The 27,473-nt window shown below is 34.5% G+C and overlaps 1 protein-coding gene across 11 annotated transcripts in view; it reads right to left on the bottom strand.

Annotated features, from left to right (window-relative positions):
* LOC136040542 (solute carrier family 41 member 3-like) overlaps positions 1 to 27,041 on the bottom strand; it is a 117,843-nt gene extending 90,802 nt beyond the window's left edge. For 2 of the 11 annotated variants that reach the window (XM_065724738.1, XM_065724731.1), the window contains exons 1-3: positions 11,588 to 11,670; positions 9,142 to 9,241; positions 609 to 740 (exon numbers count right to left, since the gene is read on the bottom strand). In XM_065724738.1, the coding sequence (XP_065580810.1) occupies positions 609 to 740; positions 9,142 to 9,170 (161 nt within the window). In that variant the 5' untranslated portion in view covers positions 9,171 to 9,241; positions 11,588 to 11,670. Of the gene's footprint in view, positions 1 to 608; positions 741 to 9,141; positions 9,242 to 11,459; positions 11,671 to 25,695; positions 25,751 to 26,859 lie in introns of those variants that run through there. The other 9 variants (XM_065724742.1, XM_065724737.1, XM_065724736.1 and 6 more) reach the window with 9 other exon arrangements.
* Between the last annotated feature and the right edge of the window lie 432 nt (positions 27,042 to 27,473).

The raw sequence follows: 27,473 nt of genomic DNA, 5'->3' as shown, positions 1-27,473 counted from the left end.
ATAATGTAATTTCTGATCCATCAGATAATTTAATGCTGGATCAGATAATTTCTGGATCAGAAAGCAAACATTTTCCTAAAATGAAACTCCAATAGAAACAGAACGGGGAACATAAATTTAACTAGTGGCAAAAGTTTGAGTGAGCCATTAATAAGATTCAAGATTCATTCAATAGAAACAGCTTTCATATTTTTGGCCTAGCTGCAACTAAATTTCAACTAAATTATATCATATCAACGATATAAGGTATAAGAATATCAACTAAATTATAATGAAAAAAGAAATCACCAATGCAACAGCACACACATAAAAAAAAAAGACAGAAGGAGAAAAGGAAGACTGTTTTCCTACATTAGTAATTAATATAGATCAGTACTTGAACGAGGCCTTAACCCTACTCATCCATACAATTTTTAGAATATCAAGTTAATATATTACGAACAAGTAAATGCACTAAAAAAAGGAACAAACTCTTCAGTATTCGATTGAAAGTCCCACAGAGGCGATATGTAGAGTATGCGGGGTAGAGTTATGGCACTCAAAAGTAGCTTGCACGGAAGCCAGCAACAGGCCATTATCATGGCCATGAAGCATAAAAAAAAGCTTACCACTTGGTCCATTTGAAGAACTCAGCTTCGTTATATTCTTCAATTCCGGTGAGGTGGAATGCACCTGTCTTCCTTAATGCTCGGTCAATTTCTCGAATAAGGCTATATTTTCCGCCATCTGTATTCAATAGACTAAAAAATATGAAAAAAATTCATTCAAATTTTGTCAGGTAAATCCTATTACAAGGCCGCTTTCTAGGGCTATAATGAAAGAAAGGTTGAGATGGCTAGGCCACGTTCTGTGGATGAAGGATGACAGATTGCCAAAGATTATCCTTTTCAGCCAACCGTCTGGGGCTACACGAAAAGCAGGTCGTCCTTGTCTGGGCTGGGAGGATGTCATAAATAAAGATTTAAAGGAAATGGGAACTTCCTGGGAGGGTGTAAAGAGGGAGGCCTTGAATAGATTAGGTTGGAGGAGGAGCGTGCATAGCTGTGTTGGCCTCAGGCGGCTTGGTGCTGCAGTGACTTATTATAGTAGTAGTAGTAGTAGTAGTAGTATATTAACGTATTTCTAATATGTATTTGAAAAAGTGCCTCAGTATATATCCTTGTAGAATCGACCGGCGGAGACAGTAGTGACTTGCCGACGAATATTAACTACAGTTACCGGAACTAATAGACCAGATCTCAATGGTAGGCTATTTTTATCAGGGGATTTCGATGGCCAGGCTGGTACAAATAGGGATATACGACATCCTAGCTTAGGTAAACTTAATGTTGGAAAGAATATCACCGCTACTACAAGTTTGTCGGCACAATAATCTAGTTAAATTAATACTGTGTTTGGTCATAAAATTGCCCGTAAGTGAATATTTTACCCATATTATGATAAGACGACTTACCTTATTGATAATACAATTCTATATCGAAGGTTAGAGAAAAAATACAAAGCACTATGATATTTCCGTTATTGATGTTGAAATAAAAAAATCGGTAATATTTGGAGTCAATTTAAAGCTGAAAAATTAAGAATGGTAACCCTCTTCCAGATATTTATGACGTTCGTAGACTCCAGGATGAGATTTTAAGAGGAACTTTCCAAGAGCAATTAAGTGTGAAATAGGAGAGTTTAGAGTTTGATAATATAGACGATGAAATAAACAGAGCCGTTCCAGCGTGAGCAACGATTTACTGCTCATACAATTTATGAAGAAAACTATTATTACAGTTAATTATAACAATGATAATTCTTATAATTACATTTCTACTAATTTCAGTACTTATAATTCTTATCACTGAACTACAACCGCCCATCGACAAATTCGATATAGAAAAAACCCGTTGCTTTATAGCTTTCCCGTATTTATAGTAAATTGAAACTAACTTAATTATTATAAAATAAAGTAAACTTAAATTAATTGAAATTATTAAAATAAATTATATTAATTAAGACCAATTACAATAAATCAAATTAAAATGAAGTAAACTTAATTTTGAAGTAAAATTATGCATCGTTTATTCGCCGAAAACGTCCCTTGTTTAAATTGACCTCAATTTTTTATTTATAACGTTAGATCAACAATGCATTAGATTTATTTCAGTAATTGAAAGTATTTCCTTTCTACTGAGAGCACTTACCGACAGAATATAATTTATAGAAGAAAATTTCTTTAATAGGGAACTAATGAAAATAAAATACGTTTTAAGTGTTTTCCCCTTTTCTACTTTAAAAAGTAAAACATTATTAAAACTTTAAGGAAAATTTATTAGTATATGTAAATTAAACTGACCAACCACGGTAATTTGTTTTGTTTTTTCAATAAAGTTCAAATGATGTTCCAGTCTTGAGAAGGCATGAGGGTTATCAGGTGGGTTGCCACTGGACGGAATAAAAAATCACCATTTTTTCTTAGAATAAATTACAAAAAAATCACCAAAAGGTAAATTGGCTGTGAATCATTTTAGTATGCCAATAGTTCCATGTATTTTAAGTAATTTTGATACCTAAGCTGAAAAATTATTTACCTGCTAAAAAAAAACCTGTAAAAAAAATTACATACCTGCTGATAACCCCCATGGGGGTTATCAGCTGTGAATCATTTCCAAGTCTTTTATTTACCCTACCATAATCAACAGTGTTAGGTGTCCTCCCTTCATTAGAATACCATGCTAATTTATGGGACATTTTATGATCCGAAAATCGCAGCAATCTGCAGCCACAACTGTTTTCAATTCTTAAACCAAATTTACTTAGACTAGGATACCATCTATCCCTATTTCTACCCACCTGGGCGTTGAAATCATAGGCCACACAATAGCATAGTGATTCAGCGTATCAGGAAACCCTGCTGTCGGGGTTTCAAGCTCCTATCTGCAAAATTTTGGAATTTTGTATTGTTTGCCAGAAGAAGTTGCCACTGGACGGAATAAAAAATCACCATTTTTTCTTAGAATAAATCACCAAAAAATCACCAAAAGGTAAATTGGCTGTGAATCATTTTAGTATGCCAATAGTTCCATGTATTTTAAGTAATTTTCATACCTAAGAATTTTTTGTATTATACCGATGCATATTGATACCTATTTAAGGTAAATTTATGCTTGTTACTGGTATTTACATATTTAGGTGAATTTAAACGAGCTACCAGTCTCTACTAGACTTCAGAACAAAAAGAAGCATTTTTGATGCCAAAAAATTTTAAATGCCAAAAATTTTAATGCCATTTAAATTTTAATGCCAAAAAATTTTAATTAAAAAATTTTTAATTTTTAATTAATTTAAAATTTCATGGGGATTTTATTCCCAGAACAAGTCACAGTTTCAATTTTATGTGTTCATTTCTAGATATTACAGATTCTTAGACTTTTGAGACAAAAAGAAAATTGTTTGTTTTTTTTTCTAATGCACTTGCCTACAGTAGATTTAAGACTGTTTTGTACCGAAACACAAAAAAAAGATGGAATTCACCAAAATATTTGCCTTTGGCGTCAATTACAGTCCATATTTTAGCTAACTGCTAACTGCACAGTAGCAGGTGACAGGTGTAAGCTTTTTGTTTTCTTACCAATAACTACTCACTGGCTGTATTACTGCTTAAAAGTGAACTGGAACAAAAATCACAAATAAAAAAGATTCGGTAAACAATCAGATGAAGTCTTTGGAGAGTTATCATTAATACATTGTATCATTTTTTTTGGCCAGAAAATCTGTTTTGGCTTTAAAACAGAGGGACATTAAAATAACAAAATATTATACAATTATGACTTTCTAAACAGAATGTCTTTAAATATTTCTTGTCTTTTTTGTATTAAAAAACAAAATTAAGAATGAGGAACTAAAGGAAATAAATTCATTGATCGTAACCCAGATATGATTTCTTATTCACGGAAGAACACATGGAAGATTCAATGTGGATGCAAAATAGGGCGTGACTTATGTTTACTCTCCTACTTCTTCATGGATTTAAAAACTTGAAAGTAAAGCAAGATTTTTCAGCTTCTTCTTGAATTTAAATGAAAAAATTTTACTAATTTTTGAACTTAAAGGAAAAATAGCAAAGCGATTTTTCAAGTGTCAACAAAACATAGTGACTCCGTTTAATTATAAAAACAAATGCTTAAGTTCAATGAGTTTACATTACTAATGTTCTTGAACTTCCATTTTCCTCTATTTTTTTCGTTTTTGACACAAGTGCATTAGATATTTCCCGGAATGAATCCGGGACAAACCTATGCACATGCATGAGAGACTAAATGGCACTGGGGTTCAGCCTGTTTCACAGGAGACTCTTCATTAGCTTCAGCAGAGAAAAATATTTCTCTTCCAAGGCACTGGAGTGAGACAAGGACATCAATACCTCCAAGAGCCTGGGGAAGGTCAAGAACAAAGAAGTTCCGCCGTTGACCTTACAAACCCCATGAAAAACCCATTGTTCAATATTTGTTGTCCAAGGTTTTTTCCCATCTTACTGGTACGCGCTTCAAATTTGGCTCCAAAATACATGTCTTTAAAGTTTTGCAGATATTCAGGCTTTGTAACGTCTATAGCAAATGGGTTAGTGCGAGCCAAAACATCTGCTTTGATGAAATTTGACATTATTTCTTTCAAGCAGCTTTTCAACTAATTAAGAAGTAAATGAACTTTTACCTCTTCAATCTGACACTCTACATTAAGTCGTTTCACCACTATTAGAATTTAACCAAAGAACAAATAATGTAATTTGAAATCATAACTTGTTAGAGCCCTGTAAAGGGCATTACAGGATGGATATTACCGGCAAGATAAGATTTAAAATAAACTTAAGTGTCCCATATTGTTCTGGAAGACATTAAGCCACAGTCTCCATCGTCAGCCATCTCGTTTTGCTAAGGTAAATCAGACAGTGCTCAGCTATATCAGGAAATGTTTGGCACTGTCTATATTTCATTTTCCATTGCAAGCCATGCACGCCTTAGAAAGTCATGCTTCAAAGACTGCCAAGCCATTTTTGGATCCTAACATGATACTTGCATTGTCTGAAGCAAAGGCAGCAATATTTGTCAGTAGTATTTTTTTCTTATTTTACTGAATTCTTCTGCAATTAAGCTCTTCAACCATTTAGCTGATGCATCAGAAACAGCTGACATTGAAAAAACTGCTTCTGCTCTTCTGGCTTCTTCCTGGAGTCAAGAAGCTTGACTGGCTTCTGCTCTTCCAAAGAATAATAGTGAACAATTATTACAAGAAATTTCGTTGTTCTTTTGTCTGTTGATTCATCAATGATGATTGAGATCTTGGTCACTTTCAATACTACAACTATCTCATACTTACGTGCCTTTTAAGTTACGTTTTTACTATTGCGGTTGTATTTGTCCTTGCCGAGGCCATAAGGTGAACGGAAGGTTTGTCTTTTCATTTTTTCCGATTGCTTAATTTACTTTTTAAAGTTCACTACAACTGGTGTCCTCGTCCATGTGCCTTGCTTTGCAAGTCCATGGCAGTTTTTTTCACTGGAGGAGCCTTGAACGATCCATCTGACTCTTCAAAAGAGTTAGTATCATTAACACTATTAATGTTGAAATCACTTTCTTGTCCAGAATTTTTTGTTGGTATCTGATCCAACTACATCACAACCTGGATTTCTTGACTGTCCTCTTATGACAAAATAAATGGAGATATAATATTTGTATCAGAACTGTTTGTAACAAAAGCATTTTGCGTCACAAACGCCTAAAAAAATGTCACATTTACAGATTTTTTTCAACAGAAGCAGCTACCTCTGTCACTTCTTCAACAGCCTCAATTGCACAATTCTCACCAAGCTGTTCATGCAAATTTGTGCTTTGAGTAGGAAAAATTAACGGGACTTGGATAGAACGCTTTACTAGCTTTTGGAATGGTTTTCTCTAAACCTGACTAATTCTTTGTGTAGCAGCAGGATATTTTTATAATTTTCTGAGCTTCAATTAACTTCCCATCCATTCTATATTCAAGAAAATGTTTCAGATTTAGGGTTTGGAATAAGTATTCCTATTTTCAGTCGGAAGTCAGGGTCTTCTAAATGAACCGAAGATTGTGAAGCCAACTTCTTTTAAAGCAGAATCATCTGAATTTCCAGACAAATAATACAGTAATGACCTTGAAATGGGAGCTAGAAATTACCTCTCTGGGGCATAATTTAGGGTCTGAGTTAATTCCTGAAAGTTTGACTCTCCTAGTGCAACTATTTTCTGAGATAGCGAAAAGCCCCTCAGCTGGAATTATACCTCATCCAGAGTATAGCCCATCTCTGCTGATTATAGTAGTTGAAGACTGGAAAATTTTTTATAACCAACCTACTTAGATGTTAGGATGTGAACTTAAAAACGAGCCGCGTGTCATAGATCCGCTACTATTCTCTGTTATATCTTCCTTAAATTTTCTTCTTTGTTAATATAGATGGCGATGGCACGGTTTACGGTCATCTCCTTAGATAGGATATTTTTATATGCAATAAATTCGCTGTGTACCGACAATCAGGTCTGTTGAATAGCATTTTCATCAGAATTTGTCTCACTGTATTCAAAAGCTGTTGCGAAATATCTTCACAACCATTTTGCACCTCTGGCTCTGTCGATCCGAAAAGCCGAGATATGTTCAGTCAGAGTTAGCCCAAATATGAACTTCAATCTAAATAATTCCTAAATTAGCCAAAATCATGTGGTATGAAAAAATGGTAAACCGATGTACATTGAGGTTTTCGATCATTTCCATCACCCTGCCACGACTCATCCCTGTTGAATGGTAAGCCCTATCAATGACTGTATCCAGGAGGTTAACCAGTTTGACCCCCACCGCGAAATTCTTGTTGTACAAAAGTAAAAAAAAATATATACAAACAAATTTTTGCACCCACAAATCTTGAAAATTACTAATCTTTCCCCTAACTGTTTTGTTCCCCCCACCCGCCCGAAAAAATTCTGGATAAGGTCCTGACCTGTAAAATTCTGAAACTAAACAATTGGGTTTTATTCAATAGTCAAACAAGTAAAAAATTGTCATTTTTGATACTGGCGATTTTCTGCTCTTTATAAGGAGAAATATTATTAGCTTCTTATGTTATGATAAATATTATAGAAATTTGTATTCTATAAGGAGATTTGTTCTGAGCTTGAATGCAGGCAATAGGCAGTAGCGGTTTTTGGCCCCACAATCTAGAGGGGATAAGGAATACCACAGGAACATAAAAATATAGGGTAAAAGCAAAGTCAGGTGTCAGCAAAACTGGGTGGACAGCAAGCCCGCTGCCCAACTCTAGAACCGCCACTGGCAATAGGGCTAAGAAATGTTCGTAACATGTACCATGATTTCGGCAACACAACGTCATTAGTGACCTGTTAACTCAAAAGTTCTGTGATCAAGAATAGACGACATTCAAAAGAGAGGCGGACATTATTGAATTGTTTTCCAGGACTGCCAGTAATTCAACAAAAAAAGTAATTCCGCAAAGAACATGACCAGTATAGAAAATTTGCTGTATAAGAATAAGAATATGAGTTTATAAGAACTGAACGCTGTATAAGAATTTAGTACACACTGAGAGTTAAAATATATTTGTCAAACAGTTCGTGTGAAAGAAATGTAAGTGAGGAGCGACACGGCCCAATAGTGACTGAAACTCTAAAAAAACGGAATTTTGATAACAATAGATGCATCAAGCGAATCGGCTTTTTATGCTAGTTCTAAACATATAAAAAATTTCATTAAGTTTAGTGTTACACATCAAAAGTTACGAGCCTGAGAAAATTTGCTGATTTTCAAAAAATGGGGAAACACCCCCAAAAACTCAAGAGATCTTAATGAAAATTACGTCATCAGTTTAAGCACCCGAGAGCCCTACTGCAGAGAATATAGAATATACAATATAGAATACAATAATATAGAATTTTGTAATTTTTCCGAAAATAAAGATCGCGGATGCTTGTTTATATTTAAATATAAACAATTATTTTGTTGTTTATAATTATTTTATTATACATAATTTACTTATATTTTTTTTCGTGTTCTTTTTCCGGAGGTAATCGTATGGAACCAGTGGTCCTAGGAGACTAAGAAAGGATTAAATCGAAGGGAAATAAAAATTCCTAGTTCATTTTTAAGTGATCAGATAATTGAAGGACAACTAGCCCCCCTCTCACATCCCTTTTTCACCAAAGACATGCCAGCAAAACTTTGAGATAGCCATCTGATAGTATAGTTGAAAGGTCTAATAACTATGCCTTGGGGGATGACATGAATCCCCATAGTCCCTGGGAATGTGACTTTAAGCTACGCAATTTCTTCTTGTTCATATGTATTATTTGCTATGGGAAATAAATGAAATTTTGGGGGATATTTTGTGGGGGTGATTTTCCACGGGGAGAATTTCCTGTAGAGAGGAAAGTCATCGGAGGGATTTTTCAGGGTAAATTTTAAAAAGCGGGGGGGGGATATTTCCTGGCAGGATCTGAAAAAAGGTCAAAAAGTAAATAAAAAAGAAAGTTTTTTCAACTGAAAATAAGGAGCAAGATTAAAACGAACAGGAATTATTCCGTGTACGAGAGAGGCTGCCTCTTGATCAACCCTCGCTCTTTACGCTTAAGTTTGATTTTTTACTGCAGTTCTTTAATAAAGACTTCTGAAACAGAAGGACCGTTGAATTTGAATGACAACGTTTTTTGGAAAACTTTAAGACTTCAGCGTAAATGGGGAGTGTCTAGGAAGTGGCGAGCCGCCTCATATACGGAATAATTTTAATTTTTAATTATTTTAATTGTTATAAGTCTTATGTTCGTTAATGACCAAAAATCAACTTAAAAAAAGACTATGACGGCGATGGAATATTATGATTGTTTATTGAACATCAGAATAAAAAGTCGCCTTTTTAGAAGCGTAAATAAACAATCTAGAGCCTAAAAGTATGCTTTCTAGTGTTACATTGAAGTTTGCTATAACTTATGAATAAGCATCATATATTTATTTATGTTTTCAAGAACATTGTGCAATTTTTGGAAGCTCTTTCAAACCCGATAAAGTGCAGACCTTTGTATATTAATAAAAGCAGCTCTAATGGGAAATAAATGTTCAACTTACGATAAATCAATGATGCTTAAATTCGCCATTTTCGCTCAGCCCATAAATCTGGATATCTGCGAAGAATCCTAAGTCCTTTCTATCGTGGTGGCTTGTAAACCTGTTATATATAGAGAGGTCAATTCTGCAGAAAATACATTTATTCGAAAAAATTGCAGGGCAACTAGACCCCCTCCCACGCCACTTTTTTCCCAAAAGCGTCCGATCAAAATTTTGAGATAGCTTTTTTTTAGCATAGTTGAAAGGCCCAATAACTATGTCTCTGGACATAAAATGACCTCCTAATGCCCCTGAAGACAGGTTTTTAAGTTATAAAATTTGCCAACTGTTTTATCTTTTATGGATATATATATATATATATATATATATATATATATATATATATATATATATATATATATATATATATATATATATATATATATATATATATATATATATATATATATATATATATATAGATTGTTTTATGGGAAGTATGCATATATTTTCCGGGTGGGAGGGGAGGACGAATTTTCTGCTAGAAGAATTTTCCATGGAGAGGGCATTTTCCAGGGAGAGAACTCTTCAGGGGAAAATTTTACACTGGGTGAATTTGTCAGAATTCCTGTACGAAATTTCTTGATATGTCTTGCTTTCTCTTAACCGATTCAATTTTACGCGTGGAGATGTTAAGGGTAATTGTCCGGGGTAAATTTTGCCAGAATTGAATTGTTCAGAGGATACTTCTATGGGGAGGGGGATTTTTCCATGGAGGGCATCCCCCCTCATATACGTAATAATTTCTGTTCGTTTTAAGTTTTAATGTTGCTCCATATAGTTGAAACAACTTATTTTTTTCTTTATTTCATTAAGCTTAGAAACTAACATTTTTCTAAAGGCAATAGAAAAAGTATGTCAATTAAAGTGAAAATATATACAAATGAAAAAGTAAATAATTACAAAAAACACACAGAAGAATAGCTTACTTTCAAAAACTAATATATTAACTCCCAGCATTCAATTCTGTTGAGCAATGCCGAAGCGTTGGACAGATATTTTGTAACAATATCGACAGTTTTGAACTTGGTTATCAAACACGAAAATATTTAATGCCTTTAGGCTCAGTGTTAATAAAAAGTAACGCATTATCAAAGTAGTTTGTTCAAAGTAAAACATTAAAACTAAAATTAAGAAAATCAGATAAAAATTTTTAAGTCGATGCTTTTAATTCAATCTGGAATACCAAAAACCAATATATTTGACACCTTTATACTTCATAACTGTAAAAAATTAAATCTTTTTCAAAGTGACAACTATATAAATACAATCACTCCTGAAAAAAAAATCATAATAAAACACAAAAACGTGTCCGTTCAGGGGGAAAATACAGAAATTCCCACAATTCCGTTCAGGGGAAACATTTCTGATTATAGTGACTTCATTTATCAGCTCATGGGTACTCTTGCAATGCAAGCAAAAGATCTTGGCATATTTTTTACCGAAATTACCCCTTATCAAATTTTTTTCCTTGTGTTTTCTATAATTAGACGAACTTTCATGTGTGTTAATAACTGCACTAATTATAAAAAAAAAAAAAATGCATATTTAAGATCACAATAAAAAGCTGACTCTTTGATTGATTGTTATCAATAGGCTCTTATACTTTCGTTATTGACAAGTATCGTTATTTACTTACCATTCATTACTATGAAGAATTCGAATTTTTTTGTTGCTCCAACCAAATCATATGGAAAAATGTTTGTGGAAAACTCGAAAGGGGTCACTCAATCACAAATTAGAACTTTTATTTTCCTTATTAATGGTCAAATTCTATTAGCAGGCAGCCAACAATGGGGCAACAAAAATTTTTTCATGGTTTTTCCCCATTCTGCTCTCTTTCCTTTGGTTTCCTTATATTTCCAGGGGGGCATGGCCCCCTGACCCCACCTGCCAGCAACCATGGACACCATTAACAAGCACCTGGGGATGACATAAATCCCAATTGACGAATAACTTCTCACCCCACTCCCCAGAAAGACATATCAGTCCCTCTGAAGTAGCGTGACCCCGAGGATTTGTACGCCGTCATCAGGCCCACAGGGCCGAAACTCAAGCAGGTCAAGGTTGAACCTCTTCCTGAAATGGATTCCAGCAATATCCGCGGCAACATCTCTGTTTGTACCTTACTTCTCATTGAGCAAAATCAACAATTATTAATTTCATGAATAGGAAAACTACTTTAACCTTTACGAAGGTTTATGCTGCCCTTGGACGTCACAGGCAGAAGAACCAAAACTAAAATTTAACCCGATGAAAAAAAAAAATGGAAATCAAACCTAATAGTCACTTCTTGGAATATTCCTTATGTTGTGATTTGGATTTTATATAACATTATCAGAATTAATTCTAATCCTTAACTACAACCTAGAACGTCCTAGAAATCCAAAATTTTCTTCTGTATAACCTTTTTCCCAAAGTGTAGAAAACAGTTTTGCAAAAGTAAAGGACACAATATGAGCTTTCAAGTCAGACTAATTCTCTGGTTACTTTATAAACAGAGATTATCTACTTTATTAACAGGGATTAACATGGTCTTATTCATTGTGAAATTCACTTTAATTACGCGTTTGGTTACTAAGCTAATATTTGTTGTGTGCGCTTTTCTTTGTTAGCAAACTAATCAAAAGTAAATGCGAATTCTACTGAACTATTTCCAGAAAAAAACATAATTACTTATTATAAAAACTATTATTACCTGCGAAATAATATATACTACTTTATAAACACGGTTTTTTTTTTATTGTGAAATTCAGTGAAATTACACTTATGACTACTCAGCTAATATTTGTTGTCTTCGGCTTTCTTTTCTGACTAATTAGTTAAAAGTAAATGCGAATTTCCCGAACTATTTTCCTGAAAAAAAGGACAACTATAAAGACCACAAAGTGGTTTCCAACGGCTCCCTTAAAATATTTAATCATACGGCGCCTATTTTCCATTTTACAAAATAGTAAAGACACGAAAATTTTAATACTACGAAATTTATTAAAACAAACTCTTACAAAGAAAGAAAATGAAAAACAAATTTATATTATTGTCTTTTTAATCAGATGGATGTAGTTGTCTGATAACGTAAAGTTTTGACAAATTTCGGTGTCAATGATGAGATTGTAATACGAGGCTCCTTTTCTACAGCCAAACGAATACGATATTTCGATTTCATTTCATCTAACGCAGACAATCCTGTTCCGTATAAATAAGATTCTGGGAACGTCAGCAATACTTTTAAATTTTATTTGAAAAAATATAATGTTCACTCTTAATATCGAGCTAAAATTAAATTATAGATGCATTCGGGAATTTTTTTTAAATGAAATGTCACAAGATAATTTGATTAAATTTTTTTTCTTATTACTTGTTAATTCAAATTCTTTAGTTCCTTCGTTGATAAATGGATTCTATATCCATGCGAATTTTGTAAAATCAAGATCATCAAAATAATTCGAAAAATGAATTAGCGAACCATCCATGTGTTCAACAAACGAATTTTTGCGTATGTATTACCTTGACCGCATAAATTTAAATGTGTTAAACATGTTAAACTCAATTTTTTCAATTTGTCTTCCATAGCTCCGTTTTTCTTATGAATTATTTATTATTAGCTTCTTGAGTAAGTAAACCAAATGCATTTTTAGCCAATATACCGTTTTATTCAATTCCAATAATTTTTCTAAAATTTCCACCAAACAGGTCAGTTTAGTAATTAAATTACCATCCCTAAAAATATTTGCGTCCTACTTTTGATTTTCTTTGATTAAAATTGCTATCAAACAGTCCGTGGTAACGAACTGTAAGTAAGAAGGAATGCAAATCAATAGTAACCGAAATTATAAAAACAAAATTTTGAAATCAATAGATATATCAAAAGAATGGACTTATTATGTTGATTCCAAATATATAAGATTCTTTAAGTTCAATGCTATCCATCAAAAGCTACGAGCCTGAGAAAAATTGCCTGATTTTCAAGAAAGGGGGAAACGTACCCCTAAGAGTTAAGGATCCCCAATGAAAACCACACCATCAGATTCAGCGTATCCGAGAACCCTCTTGTAGAAGTTTCAAGCTCATATCTGCAAAAATGAGGAGTTTTGTTCTTTTACCAGAAGAAAGATCACCGATGGGTGTTTATTTGTTTGTTTTCTTGTATGTTTTTCCTAGTGGCGACCACATCGAATAAACAGCCGGAGAATATTCAGAAAGGGCCCGTTTGAATGGAGATTAAAAGTTCTGGTACCCTTTTTAAATGACCAAAAGATTGGAGGGCAACTGGCCCCTCTCCCACCAAACTACTTTCCTATAAGTCATTCGATCAAAATTTTGAGATAACCATTTGGTTCAGCATAGCTGAAAAGTCCAGTAACTGTGTCTTTGAGGATGGCATAACTCCCCACAGCCTTTGGGGAAAGGTTTGTAAGTTAAGAAACTTGTCTGCTGTTTGCGTAAAGTACTTGTTATTGGGAAATATATATACATTTTCGTGAGGAGGAGGTGGGAGCTGTTGAATTTTTTGTACGGGGTATTTTCCACAGGGATAATTTCCGGTGGGGAGGAAAGTTCCAGGGGAGTAAACATTCCAAGGGAAATTTTACACTGGGGGTATTTGCCAAAATTCTTATCGCGAAATTCTTTTTAGTTGTCTTACTTTATTTTTGCAGACTCAGTTTTACATATGGAGATATTAAAAGGAATTGTCCGGGGGAAATATTCACCAGGTTGAAATTATCTAGTATATCTTTCCATATTATATGGGGGAGGATTTTCACGGGAAAAATTTCCCAGGGTGAATTTTGTGAGGGAGCACCTTTCTACTTTTGTCCAAAAGAAATTTTTCAGGGGTAATTTTCAGCTAGAATGGAATTATCTGGGGGGAATTTCCCCGGGCCGTAGTTTCTGGAGGCTTCTTGTAGGTTATTTTACGAAATTTTAGACGAGGGCAAACTTTGCTAAAATTAATATGAAAATTTCATTTTCATTTTTCATGTACGGTGAGCCAAATTCGAACGTGCATTAGTTGAAAACTTTTCAGAAATTAAATAAAAATAAGTTTTTTTTAATTGAAAGTAAGGAGCCACATTAAAACTAAACGAACAGAAATTATACTATATATGGAAGGGGCTGTCCCCTCCTCACCACCTGGTTCTTTACGTTAAAGTTTGACTCTTTATCACACCTCAACTTTCCAAAGTAATACAAAACTTTAGCGTCACCAGCGAGGTGTTGAAGAAGAGATAACCCCTTCACGTATCATCTGAACCACTTAGGAACGCGATAGCCAGTATACTTCGCAGTAGTGGAAAAGTATGGTGTAAATAGCTCCCATATCGCCACACATCTTTGTGAATAATATGACTTATAATGAACTGTTTTTTGTTTTATATAGTTCATAATTTTGGTGGAGCAGGCAGTGCGTTTCCAGAACATCGTGTGCATTCATTTTAACTAGTGTTAGAAGGCCATTCTGGGTTGCCACCAGCGTGTTTGTCCATGTTTACATGGATGTTTCTACCCCTGCCATGGATATTGGAAATGCCGTGGATTTACTTAAAAAATATATGGAGTTTACATGAAATTACACACTTTTCCAAGGAGTCGAGAGGTCTACTTTTTTCATATCGGATAATATTGCCGTGACTCAGAAGAACCAAAAGCTATTCTTTGGGGGCCTAAACGGGTTCACATGTAACCACAGATGGCGTCGCCAGTGCATTGAAAACACGCACGTAAGTTTGGCATGTAATTTCTTTCTGCTAAGCCTGAAAATAATAACAAAAAGTATGTCCCTGCTGCTTCCCCCCCTAAGGTAAATTGGAAATCTTCTGCATAGGTATCAAAGCCTTGTCTAGTAATATTCTAGTAATATCAAATCAAATTCATACTTGATCCCATCAAAATCTCGCTGTGGTGAATTTTAAAGTTTTTTTTTTTTTTTTTTTTTTTTTTTTTTTTTTTTTTCTTTTTTTTAGTCTTAAGTCTTTCAGTGCTTAGACTAATCTGTATCAACTAGTGTTTTTTATTGTCATTTGAAGTTCATAAATAAACGATTCTTGATGTAGCTTGAAGCTGGAACACAAGCTGCGATCATTTTCATCACTTAGATTTTTCTGTTACTTACTGCTTATCGACTATATAGCGTTCGTTTTTCTTACTTTAACAAGAAATCTCTACGATAAACAAAGTACAAAAATTGCGTTTTATGCTTCGAGGGAAGGCCAAGCAGATTTCCTATTCCGATCTAGAGAAAAAGCTAAAAGACAAAGGACGAATTTAAATTGAGCTCCTAAGCTCAGTTCATCGTTTAGCGAAATCGGGAGAGATTAACGAAAAAAGAAATGAGCAACTTAATAAGGCAAACAAACAAAGTCCGTTTAGCTCTCAAAAGTGAAAAAAGGTCTTTGGTATTGAGAAGCGCCTTAGTTGATCAGTAGCGATAATGGGCTACTTTTGGTTCACACAGATGCAATGCCAAAATAATGAATGTGTTTCGGTTATAAAAAGTCGGTCAAATCCGAGTTCGCAATGATGACAACGCCAGATGCATCGTAAAATTCTACGTGCCTAGTATCTCACAGGACACAAAATCTTGCATAATTTGGGAGTAAAAAAAAATTGTTGCTTCGATAATATGAGTATTTCTACGCAAGGAGGATCCATTCACTTAAAGGTAGCACCCGGGCGATGCAAGCGAAAGATTTTGGCTCCCTTTGACTATGCGCTTGTCAAGGCATGCCATAAGTTTTTACTTGAAATAGTGGCAACCCTGGCCCGGTTTTGTGTCCTTACCTTTATTTTACACCGCCTGTACAAAGCCAAATGCAATCATCCCACAATATACATTTCTGATTAAACAAATGTCAACTATGTTAAAAATGTCACGGGCTATCACAGATATCTAATTAAGTATGCGGTTTTAGCTACATAATTAACTTCTTCTACTTTTAAGACGAATTTTGAAGTGTGTATCTGAGAAACTAATTGATCGCAAAGATCGTATCAGCAGATCATCTAATTGATCGTCCCTGAATAAAATATCCTTCAGAATCTATAAATTTTACTTGGAAATTGTAAACCTAGCTTTTGTTCATCCTGGGCCTGTAAATGCCTTCAATCCCAAAAGATTTAAAATAATTTTACTACTGCGTTGTCTTAATTTCGTTTGAGTTTCTGTCAATCTTGGCTTATTTTTGTGCCTCCCCTTAGACTAGACCGTGCCTCCCTGGGGAGACACGCCTGCCAGTTTGTAAAACACTATCCTATAATATAACGCTGCCCTGTAGAATCTAGCAGCCTGGATTTTATAACCGGTAGTGTGTTGTGTGGTAAGGAGTTTTATATGAAACTGAACCTACCATGGAGAACCCTTAAGAGTATTCGTGTATTATAGCCACCGCACTCAAGTTCTGTCGAGAAGTGAAGTTTGGTTAATGCTAATGGAATAAAACAAAATATGATGAAAATGTAACACTTTACCAACAAAATTATGAAAACTACAACAAATAATTATGAAAAAGGTGCCACCCAGACCGCACTATATTAAGTACGTCACCAGCACTTGTGTCTTACAGACACCACACTCAAGAAGTGAAGTTAGCTTAATCATAATGAAACACACCAAAATATGATGAAAATATAATAGCTTAGTAGCAGAATTATGGAAACTACGACAAAGAATTATGCAGGGGGGGGGGGCCGCCAAGACTGCACTATATTAAACACCTAACCTAACCAAAACTCTAAATTATTTGTCTTTATTGTTTGGTAAATGACGACTTATACTTATTGACGACATGACTGCCTGTCCACGGATTATTCTTTATGGTTGATTGTGTATGGCTATGCTGTTTGACCTATGTGATTGTATGGATGAGTAGGGTTAAGGCCTCATTCAAGTGCGGGTCTATATTAATCACTAATTTAGGAAAACAGTCTTCCTTTTCTCCTTGTGTCTCCTTTTGATTCTTATTGGCGCTTGTGTTCTAACCGCAGACAATGCTAACTTTGTCTATGTTTATATATGTCACACGCAAGGAAATATTGGTATCGAACCAATAATGACTTTGAAATATCAGCGTAGCAATAGATTTAAAATTGAATAGTAGAACTGAAATGGTATGTTCTAGCTTATTTCTCCAAGTCAAAAAAAAAGTCAGAACGAACTGTCACTTCAGGGTCCCTTCAAGGACTTAAAAATGAAATTTGCCATGGTAGAAATTCATGTATTTGGGAAGGGCATAAATATCATCTTCTACCCAGCGAAGTAAACTAAAAATTTATCAGTTAATAGCCCGAATGGAATGAGAAATGGGTATATTTCTGCTCTACCAGATTATAAGATTTGCAAACTTGCTTCGAAACACTATTCGTAGTAGCAGCTTAATCTCGGCTTTATTCTTCTTATTTCTAAGAAAAAAATTTGTGTTTACTCTTAATAAAAATTGTGTTGAAAAATTTGTGTTTACTCTTAAATAGTTAGTGAACAAAGAAAATAAACATGAGAAGCTTTATCTTGGTAATCTCAGTAATTACTTAGTAATACCAGTGTATTATCTCAGTACTGCGGTGAGTTGCACAATCTAATCAATCTAATGTTGATACAAGCGTCACTGTGGAAGGTCTAAGGTTAATCCGGGTTAATAAAACAGGTAATGCAATAGCCTAAATTATGAACACGCATTTGATGCCTGAGCTTCAGTGTTTGCTTTTATATAAAGGATTTTATAGCAGAGAACATGGGATTTCCAGGGCATGCTTTGATATCAAATAAAACATTTAGAGCTCATGCCGACAGGATTAACATCCCACCAATGGTGTTTATCAAGCAGGGGGTATGGGGGTGAACCTACAAAAATTTGTCCATGGAGGTGGAGCTAATCTTTGAATAAATGGTAATTGTCAGAAAAGTGTCATTTTTTACAGGTGTATTCATACAATGCGTTACGAGTCAACATGTCAATGTGTTCTGAAGTATTTTCTAAGAAATGTCAAAAAAAATTTCACCCCAGAACAAGCCCTTTGGAACTCTACCTTATTGCAAAATATAGAAAACGGAAAAATGTATTTTAACTACTCTACTTTATTAGTCTTCAAATAGGGAGTGACCGAAGACCTCATTGTTCTTCCCTATGGGCTCCTTGCTACCCAGACTAATTATGAGATGGCTAGCTTTTCAAACTTAGATAATCAATATTCGTATTAGTATTTAACATATGTGATAGGCAAAGTTCTCCTGAAACAACATTGCTTCATATGATAAGGAACAGTCAACGACCTTACATTTAACGTCAGAAGTGGCTACCCTCAAAATGGTCTGAAGCCGTTATTTTTGGCTAAGCTCTTCTTTTCATGGTTTTATTTTACATTATTTCAACAATGTTAGGTTTTGATTATAGTCCTTATATTTCAAACATTCAAGAATAGCAAATATTCTTATAATCGTTTTTGTTCTTACCAAATTTGCTTTGCTCTTATTTTTGGAAGATCTTGGGAATGGTGTAATATAGATTCAGAAAAATGGTACGAAAGTGAGTAATTGACTAAGACAGCCGTTTTCGGCTTCAAACCATTACCAACCTTGCTTGAAATGTAAAAAAAAGATCTAAAAATTTGTATTGTTAGTTATGATGTGAAGGTGTTCATATGCATGTTTAGCTATTTACATGCTGAGGCACACATCCGGTGCTTTCATTTTTTCTTTTCGAACCATTTCTAAAACCTCGGATATTTTCTGTTGAAAATCGTTAGATGGCTCTTGGAGTGCGGTAGAATTTTCTGTAGGACTGTTACTTATTTTGTATTATGTTTTTTTGGTTGTTGTTAGAGTACAGTACGAATAAAATAACACATTCTAAAAGTTTAGAGAGCAAAGAAAAATTGCTAGAAGACCACATACAATAGACATATAAAAAACAAAGAACGAGTAAAGTAACATTTCTGGGGATTCAGGGTTATATTTTCGGTAGTTTCGATATTTTGCTTTTTTTGTCGGGAGATGAATTGGGAATTTAGTAGATCTCCCGAAAAATAGGTAGAAGTGGAGACATTGTTATGGACAGATATCTGTGTCTAGGCATAGAAGTCTACTTGATAAATGCAAGATGGTGAAGACGGAGCGTCAAAAATACCGGTTGGCCTGAGTTTATAATCTCCAAACATAGGAGTTAAATGCCCTAGAACTGGATCAACGAAAACTAAAATTACGCTACAGTATCAGTAACTTATCCTGTGCGTAATTTGGTAAGTCAAGGTCGGTTTTGTTTTCCAGCCTATTCCTTGTACTGATCAATCCGATTGAAGATTCAAGACATAAATGCGTTCAGCAGAGCTTATTGCAGCGGGTTGCAATTATTTACAATCAAACAGTTCGTGGTAACGAACTGTAGAAAGGAGCGACCCGGCTCAATAGTAAACGAAACTCCAAAAAATGGAATTTTGATACTAAAAGGTACTTCAAAAGAATCGGATTTTCATGTTGATTTTAAATATATAAGTTTCATCAAATTTAGTCTTTGTCATCAAAAGTTACGAGCCTGAGAAAATTTGCGTTATTTTAGAAAATAGGGGAAAACCCCCCTAAAAGTCATAGAATCTTAACGAAAATCACACCATCAGATTCAGCGTATCAGAGAACCCTAATGTAGAAGTTTCGAGCTCCTATCTGCAAAAATGTGGAATTTTATATTTTTTGCCAGAAGGCAGATCACGGATGCGTGTTTATTTGTTTTTTTTTTTTTTTTTTTCCCAGGGGTGATCGTATCGACCCACTTGTCCTAGAATGTTGCGAGAGGGCTCATTCTAACGGAAATGAAAAGTTCTAGTGCCCTTTTTAAGTGACCAAAAAATTGGAGGGCACCTAGGCCCCCTCCCACGCTAATTATTTTCCGAAAGTCAACGGATCAAAATTATGAGATAGCCATTTTATTCAACGTATTATAAAAACCTTATAACTATGTCTTTGGGGACGACTTACTCCCCCACAGTCCCCGTGGGAGGGGTTACAAGTTCAAAAATTTGACCAGTGCTTACATATAGTAATGGTTATTGGGAAGTGTACAGGCGTTTTCAGGAGGATTTTTTGGTTGGAGGCAGGGGTTGAGAAGAGGGGGATATGCTGAGGGAACTTTTTCATCGAGGAATTTGTCATGGGGGAAGAAAATTTCCATGACGGGAGCGCAAGATTTACTAGCATTACTTAGAAAAAAAAAACAATGAAAAATAAATATGAAAAAGTTTTTTTCAGCTGGAACTAAGCAGCAGCATTAAAACTTAAAACGAACAGAAATTATTACCCATATGAGGGGCTCACCTCCTCCTAATGCCTCGCTCTTTACGCTAAAGTATTTTTTAGTAATTTCAACTATTTATTCTGCGGCTTTTGCGATTCAGGGGTCATTCTTAATGAATTGGGACAAAATTTAAGCTTTAGTGTAAAGAGCGAGGTACTGACGAGGGGGCGAACCCCCTCATATATGTAATAAAAATATGAGAATATAAAAGTTCTTTACGTAAGCTAATTTATGAGTTACGTATATCTTTTACTTATAAAAAGATTCGTAAAAAACTAAATGTTCTAGTTGCCTTTTTAATTAACCGAAAAACGGAGGGCAACTAGGCGTCCTCCCCCGCTCTTTTTCTTCAAAATCATTCGATCAAAATTATGAGAAAGCCATTTAGCAAAAAAAAATAAATATACGTATTTTGTTTTAATTATTCCTCTGCGGAGAGCCAAAATCAAAACATGCATTGATTCAAAAACGTTCAGAAATTAAATAAAAAAACAAGTTTTTTTTAATGAAAGTAAGGAGCGACATTAAAACTTAAAATGAACAGAAATTACTCCGTATATGAAAGGGGCTTTTCCTTCTCAACGCCCCGCTCTTTACGCTAAAGGTTTTTACTGTTTTAAAATGTAGAGTTAAGAGAAAGAGTCAAACTTTAGCGTAAGGAGCGGGGCGTTGAGAAGAAAAAGCCCCTTTCATATAAGGAGTAATTTCTGTTCGTTTTAAGTTTTAATGTCGCTCCTTACTTTCATTTAAAAAAACTTGTTTTTTTATTTAATAGCTTATTGAATACACGCAATTATCGTGCTTTATTGAACCCGGTTTGAACACCAAAATGAATTTCTGAAGAAAAATATATAATAGATAAATATTCCAAGAATTTTCTAGCAGTAAAAGGAGGAATTGCAGCTTATTGAGCTCTGAAGCACAATAAGTAAATAATCAATTGCAATAGGTCTCAATAAGTGCTTTTGAACGCAAGTCAACAGTTGTAATTAGCTGTAATTAGATATGAATCGTGTAAAATCTAATCGTGACGTAATCATGACGAATAGGAAAAACACACCAAACTACTTGGACCAAAGTAGTGTTTATATTGGTATTTCTAACAAAGATCCTGCCATTTCAATTTCTCACTTCTGTAGTGCAGAGGCACAGCTAGGGTTTTCAGCCACCCGAGGAAAATGCCGACTTTTGTCCCCCTATACAATTACTACCCCAATATAAGGGAAAAGAGCCTCAGTTTCACAACCCTTTCAGAGACTGCACCAGGAGACAGCCACTCCCCTTGTCGCCTAGCTACGCCACTGCGCCTGTGTAACGTTGTAATGTAGGGAGAAAAAAAATTATATTTTATGCAAATCGTGACTTGGTTTTCAACAGGTGCACCCATCATGAGGCTCAGGCATAGCCTGTTTCTACTAGGCATCGAATTTGTGTGAAAAGGAGTAAATTATTCAGTTTCAAACACCTTTTTTGCAAAGTTTTTGAGTAGGTATTGAGTTGAGCTCAATAAAAGGAAACCATTTTTCAATGATTTATTACCGTTTGGCAGCACATCTTGTTTCCAAGAGCAGTACATATAATAAACTATTTTTCACAGAACATCTTTATTAGGCCTTTTTAGGGTCGTGAATCCCTATCCCCAGCAGAAGCCAAAAATTAAATCAGGCACCCTCCCACTTCCCTTATAATAAAAACACCTTGGTCCTACTTATTTATTTAATTACACTTTCTTAAATTTCAAACTTTTTCATTTGCATTGATATGTACTTTTGACTGAAATATATCAACTAATGAATAAAGGTTTTTCCTTACATAAGCACTCCAACCCCTAGTGTAAGGGATTCCGATCCTCCTGGAGGGTCGTGACCTCCAGGTTGAGAAGCGATGGCATAAATCTTGAAAGCTGAATTTTATTTATTACAGCAATTAAGCTCGAATGACAAGTTTAACACGAGCTGTTAAGCTCGAATAACAAATGGACTTCTTTTAAAGCTACCGCCTGCAAAACAGGCTGCCATTCGTAATGGCATAAATCTTGAGCTGCACTTCAAGTGAAAAGAAAACCATCATTGGCAAAGCCGGCGGCCACTCTAGTTTCCCGCTGGAGAGAAGCACATAGTTTCACATATGGCTTCACATCGGTCAGGTGCGTTTTATGTCAGGGAGAGAGACGGTAAAGCGGTTTCTTAGCTCTATTGCCTAATTGTTCTAACAAAGAAATAAATTTGTATTTTTTTTTACCTCATATGACAATAGAAAATGTACAAAAGTAAAGAGCTAAAAACAAGCAAAAATATATAAATTTGTATCCAAGGAGGATATCAGCCTCAGCGCCGACTATGCATATTGCAACATTAGTTATCATTTGCTTCAAATGCACAAGATTAAAAAAAAATACATTTGACAAATACATTGACAAATCTTAAACTTGTTTCAAGTCTTTGTGCTCTCAGTGCTAGGAATTATGTATTCTACAATGGTCCCCTCGTTCACCAGACCTTCCTCCCCTTGATTCTTTTTCTTGGGGTAAACTAAAAGTGAAAGTTTACTCAATGAAGATTGCAAATCTATACGATTTGAAAGAACGCATTATCAGTGTGCTGAAACAGACGGCAATCTACACCTATTCAATAAAATTCACCTGAATTTAGCAAGGCGCCACAGATTATGCATTGCAAATAATGAAAATCGTATAGAAAATATAATTACCTAAACGTTTTAGTTAAAAAAATTGTTCTGTTTGACGAAAAATAAAATTCGTATCTATACAGACTTTGTGGACACCCTATATTGTGCAAAGAGAAATTGGAAGGAAGGGAGGAGTGGCTTCTCACTAATATATAGTAATTTTTGTCATTTTAAATTTTTTCTTCTCTTAATTGTCTAACCAACAGTGCTCAAACAACTTCATATGCTGGTAAAGAGAGAGAGAGAGAGAGATAGAGAGAGAGAGAGAGAGAGAGAGAGAAAGAGAGAAAGGGGGAGAGAGAGAGACCAGCGTCAAAATGAGTAACAGTTTAGAAGCAGCTAACTCCTCTGTAAAGACTTGAAAGCCTAATTAGAGTAAAGCCAAGACAGGTAGTCTTTGTGAGAGGCAAAACTGGCATAGCTTTTTCCAGGGTTGCATAAAAAATGATTATTTTCGCTTCTTCATGATGGTCTATTACCCTAGATAAGAACTAATAAAGACAGACGTGCGTATATTTAATTTCTGATACTTTTCCATATTACGACCAGGCCTAATCAATATATGATGTGGTCTATCAACCCTATAAACCTCTAATTTCTTACTGTTAAATTGTATATACCAATAATTTTAAATAGATTAGTTGCAACTTGCTTTGTTAGTTTTCAGCTTATGAACTAAATGTCGGATTTTAAATGAAATATTGGACAAAAATTTAATATTTAGTCAAAATATTCAGTGAATAGTCGTTCTGTTGAATAGCTCTTTACTACAGAAGTTCAGATGGAGGGGGAGGGATATTATGTTTCATATAAATGGAAATTATATGTTACTTTTGGCTACTCAATCTATATTTATCTGAAGACACAATGAGAGTTATTTGAATATTAAAACGCAATCCTTGAGGCATAAAAAATGACTCATTGGGTTTTCTCAATTATTCGCACTTACAATTACTGTATATAATTTTACGAAATATGAAGCAAATCAGTTTAACGAAACTTTGAAACAAATGCCAAACAATTATTTTCTGCAATAAGAATCAAAATGCCGCCCAGCAGCATCCTTATTCAGGCTTAGTTTAGATGAAGGAAAATGAGAAATTAATTCCTGACCCCTTTCCCATACCCCTTACAACATTTATCTAAAGGCTCTGGAGAGTTAGACAATTTCAGCATTGAAATCCACTCTTTTAGGCAATTGAACCCCCCCCCGCATACAGAATAGCCCACCAACCCTCCTTCATGATACCTGACACAGAATTATACATCATAATATATAATTTATAAGAAATAAAGTGAATCGACTAAGTTAAAAAAAAAGTTTTAAGAAAAATGTCCACATTAACTATTATTTTATCTGGACTACGCCACTTTTCAGAACTGAATGTGCAATTGATCGACATTACTTCACCTGCAACTGGCAGGCTCAATATATAGCTTTTTGATATTTTTAAAACTATTAGATGTCTCAGAATTTTCAATCGATATCAACTTGGTCCTCTTTGGAGCAAAATCATAGTATGGTGCCACGAAATGGCAGAAAACGCCACTTTCTTATGGTACAATCTTTATGGCCACTTCAAAGTTCCAAACTTTTGCAGATAGGAGCCTAGAACCTCTGCAACTGGGTTCTCTGATATGCTTAATCGAGCATTATGATTTTTATATCAACTACCTTTTTGGGGGGTGTTTCCCCTTTTTCGAAAATCATGGAAATTTTTTCAGGCTCACAGCTTTTGATGGGTAAGATTGAACCTAATGAGTTTTACATATTTCGAATCAGCATAACAATTCAATTCTCTTGAGGTATTAATTATTTGTTAAATTCTTTTTTTAGAGCCTCGGTTACTAATAACCGGAGTTGCTTCTTACTTACTGCACTTTACCACGAACTGTCTGATTAAAATTTGGGTTTGTAAAAACAATACATTGACCTTAATTTGTACAAATCCCACAGCATTTTGAATTCCAGTTGAAGATATTCGGCAATTTAAAGGCTTATTTTATGTTACTTAAGCTTTGTTCTTTGATTACGCATCCATTCATGCGTTTTTAAAAAAATATCCTGAAATGACAGAAAATAAGGCGAACGGTTATTGAGAACATAAGTTGCGAACTATTCAAAAAATAGTCTATACTCTATATATTTGACTTCTTCTATTTTGCTTATTACATTAAAATATGTATACTCCTAAAACAAACCAAATCTAGATTTAAACTCAGTCATTGTGATTAACGTAAGGACCACCTACTAAACAATAACACTCGTCCAACGGAAAAAAAAAAGATTGTAAAGAATGTTGATTGAACGATTTTGTTTTTCACATTGTTTTCATACTTTAAACATTTTTTAAAATTTTAGTTACCTGACTTTACATGAAACATTTTGCGAGGCTTTAAAAGCTATAGGCCCTCGAGCAAGGACCAGAAATCACATGATTAAATTCATTCCTTCGCAAAAACGCCATGACCCACTGGCTGAGCTATGGGGGGACCAAGGGTAAAAGACAACCCCTGTGGCACTTCTAAGGATTGTATTCATTACCTGAGCTAAAAATTATACCCTTTTTATCCAGATATCGGTAAAGACACCTTACAGAATACTAGCGAGTTTCTTGCAGGAGGATTCTGTCTGCCCATGTTCTTATCTGTATCAATATAACGAATTAGCTCTAAAAGGATCAACCATTTTAAAGAATGCTGAGTCTTGTGTACATTCAAAACATGTTTGACCAGAGAAGTATTCACAATCTTTTCTCAGACCGGAGAAGGGCCCAAAATAAATATTTTACGAAGATAAACACACTGGTAACTGAACCAGAAATGGCATTCAGGGGGGAAGGGCAGGCCACCTCTTTATTAAAAAAAGCCAAAAAGAGAAAATAGTTTCTTAAACCACACTGCTTTTCCATTTACAAAAATTTAAGCGAGAAAAAAGGGTTTAATTTAAACAAAGCAGCGATAAAGAATAAAAAACAAATACATTAATTAATTTTAAAAATTCCGTATTTTTCAACTCCATGTCTGGGAGCCTTTATCAACGGAAAAAAAAGAAAAAAGTTAAATCATCTGAAGAAAACGACGAACAAAACAACGCCACAAGAGAAAAAAAAGTTTTATCTTGTTTATTGCTTTGTCTTGTTTATTCATTTTATTTATTTGTTTTTATTTGTCTGTTGCATTTCCTAACTTTTTTAAAAGGACAAATAGATGATAAGCCCGTCTACCAAAATCAAAGCACATTATTTCAATATCTTAAGGTTATCATCAGATAGATATTACTATTTCTAAATTGTTGTAGAGGATTTGACGAAGAACCAGGGGGGAGGTCTATTCCTGGGGAAAGACGATGGAACAAATCAACTCGTCGGTTTACAAGAAAAAGCAAACACCCGCTCATAAAAATCTAAAAGATATCGTCTGCTCTATCCGGGGTCTGATTTCGGTGCACCATGGACAGTCAATTGATGAAGCCTGAGAAACCACTACATCCCTCCTTTCATATTTTTTTTTTTGAATTAAAACCAGGATGTACGACCATATTTTTTCTAGTCTGGTGATTTTAAGCTATAATTATAGTTATAATTTCATAATCATTACAGTTTCATAATCATAATTAACCTAGTTTATAACGAACCACAGCTCCTAGCAACCAAAAATTACTCAAAAGCAGCTTTGTTTACATTGTTTAAGTAGCACAAATACGTACCTTTACTTCAGATGTATTAGTAGCGGTTTCTTTACCCCCGGACAAAACAGCATAGAAAAGGTTAGACATTTACTAAAAGCGAGCTTGAAAGATAACGATTCACCTATTTCTTTTCAATGAAGAAATAGAACAAGCTCCAAATATAAGGAGCCTCAAACTTCACCAGTTCTGAGAACGGAACTGACTAGTAAGATCCCTTAAAGTCTATAGTAAGGAGACGCAAGCGCTAATTTCAATTAGAATATTCACTTCCGTTACGGAAACAAGCATTAAATATTCGCAGCATAAGCGGACGCAATATTTTCTCAAATCGGGATAAAAGTGATGACGGTAATGTAGGTCAATCCTAAATATTTTTAGATTGCTGAATTTGACCTTGAATCTGTACTATTCAAAAATGAAAAAAATAAATAACGTAGAATGCTACTTTTTTATTGTTTCTTTTTTCGCAAATAATAACTAAATTACTAGATAAATACTAGATCATATTAAATCGGGCCTTGTCCCGTCGGCAGAACTCCTGGTATGGTAGATATCCAGTGAGGTTTTCAGATACCGTTATAATATCCTCTTTCCTTTTAGGCTAAAATGATGCCCTTTATCTATTCGGTCGA

This window comes from Artemia franciscana, chromosome 21 (genome assembly GCF_032884065.1).
Source record: "Artemia franciscana chromosome 21, ASM3288406v1, whole genome shotgun sequence".
NCBI classification, from domain to species: Eukaryota; Metazoa; Arthropoda; class Branchiopoda; order Anostraca; family Artemiidae; genus Artemia; species Artemia franciscana.
This window is presented reverse-complemented; position numbering and strand designations above follow the sequence as displayed.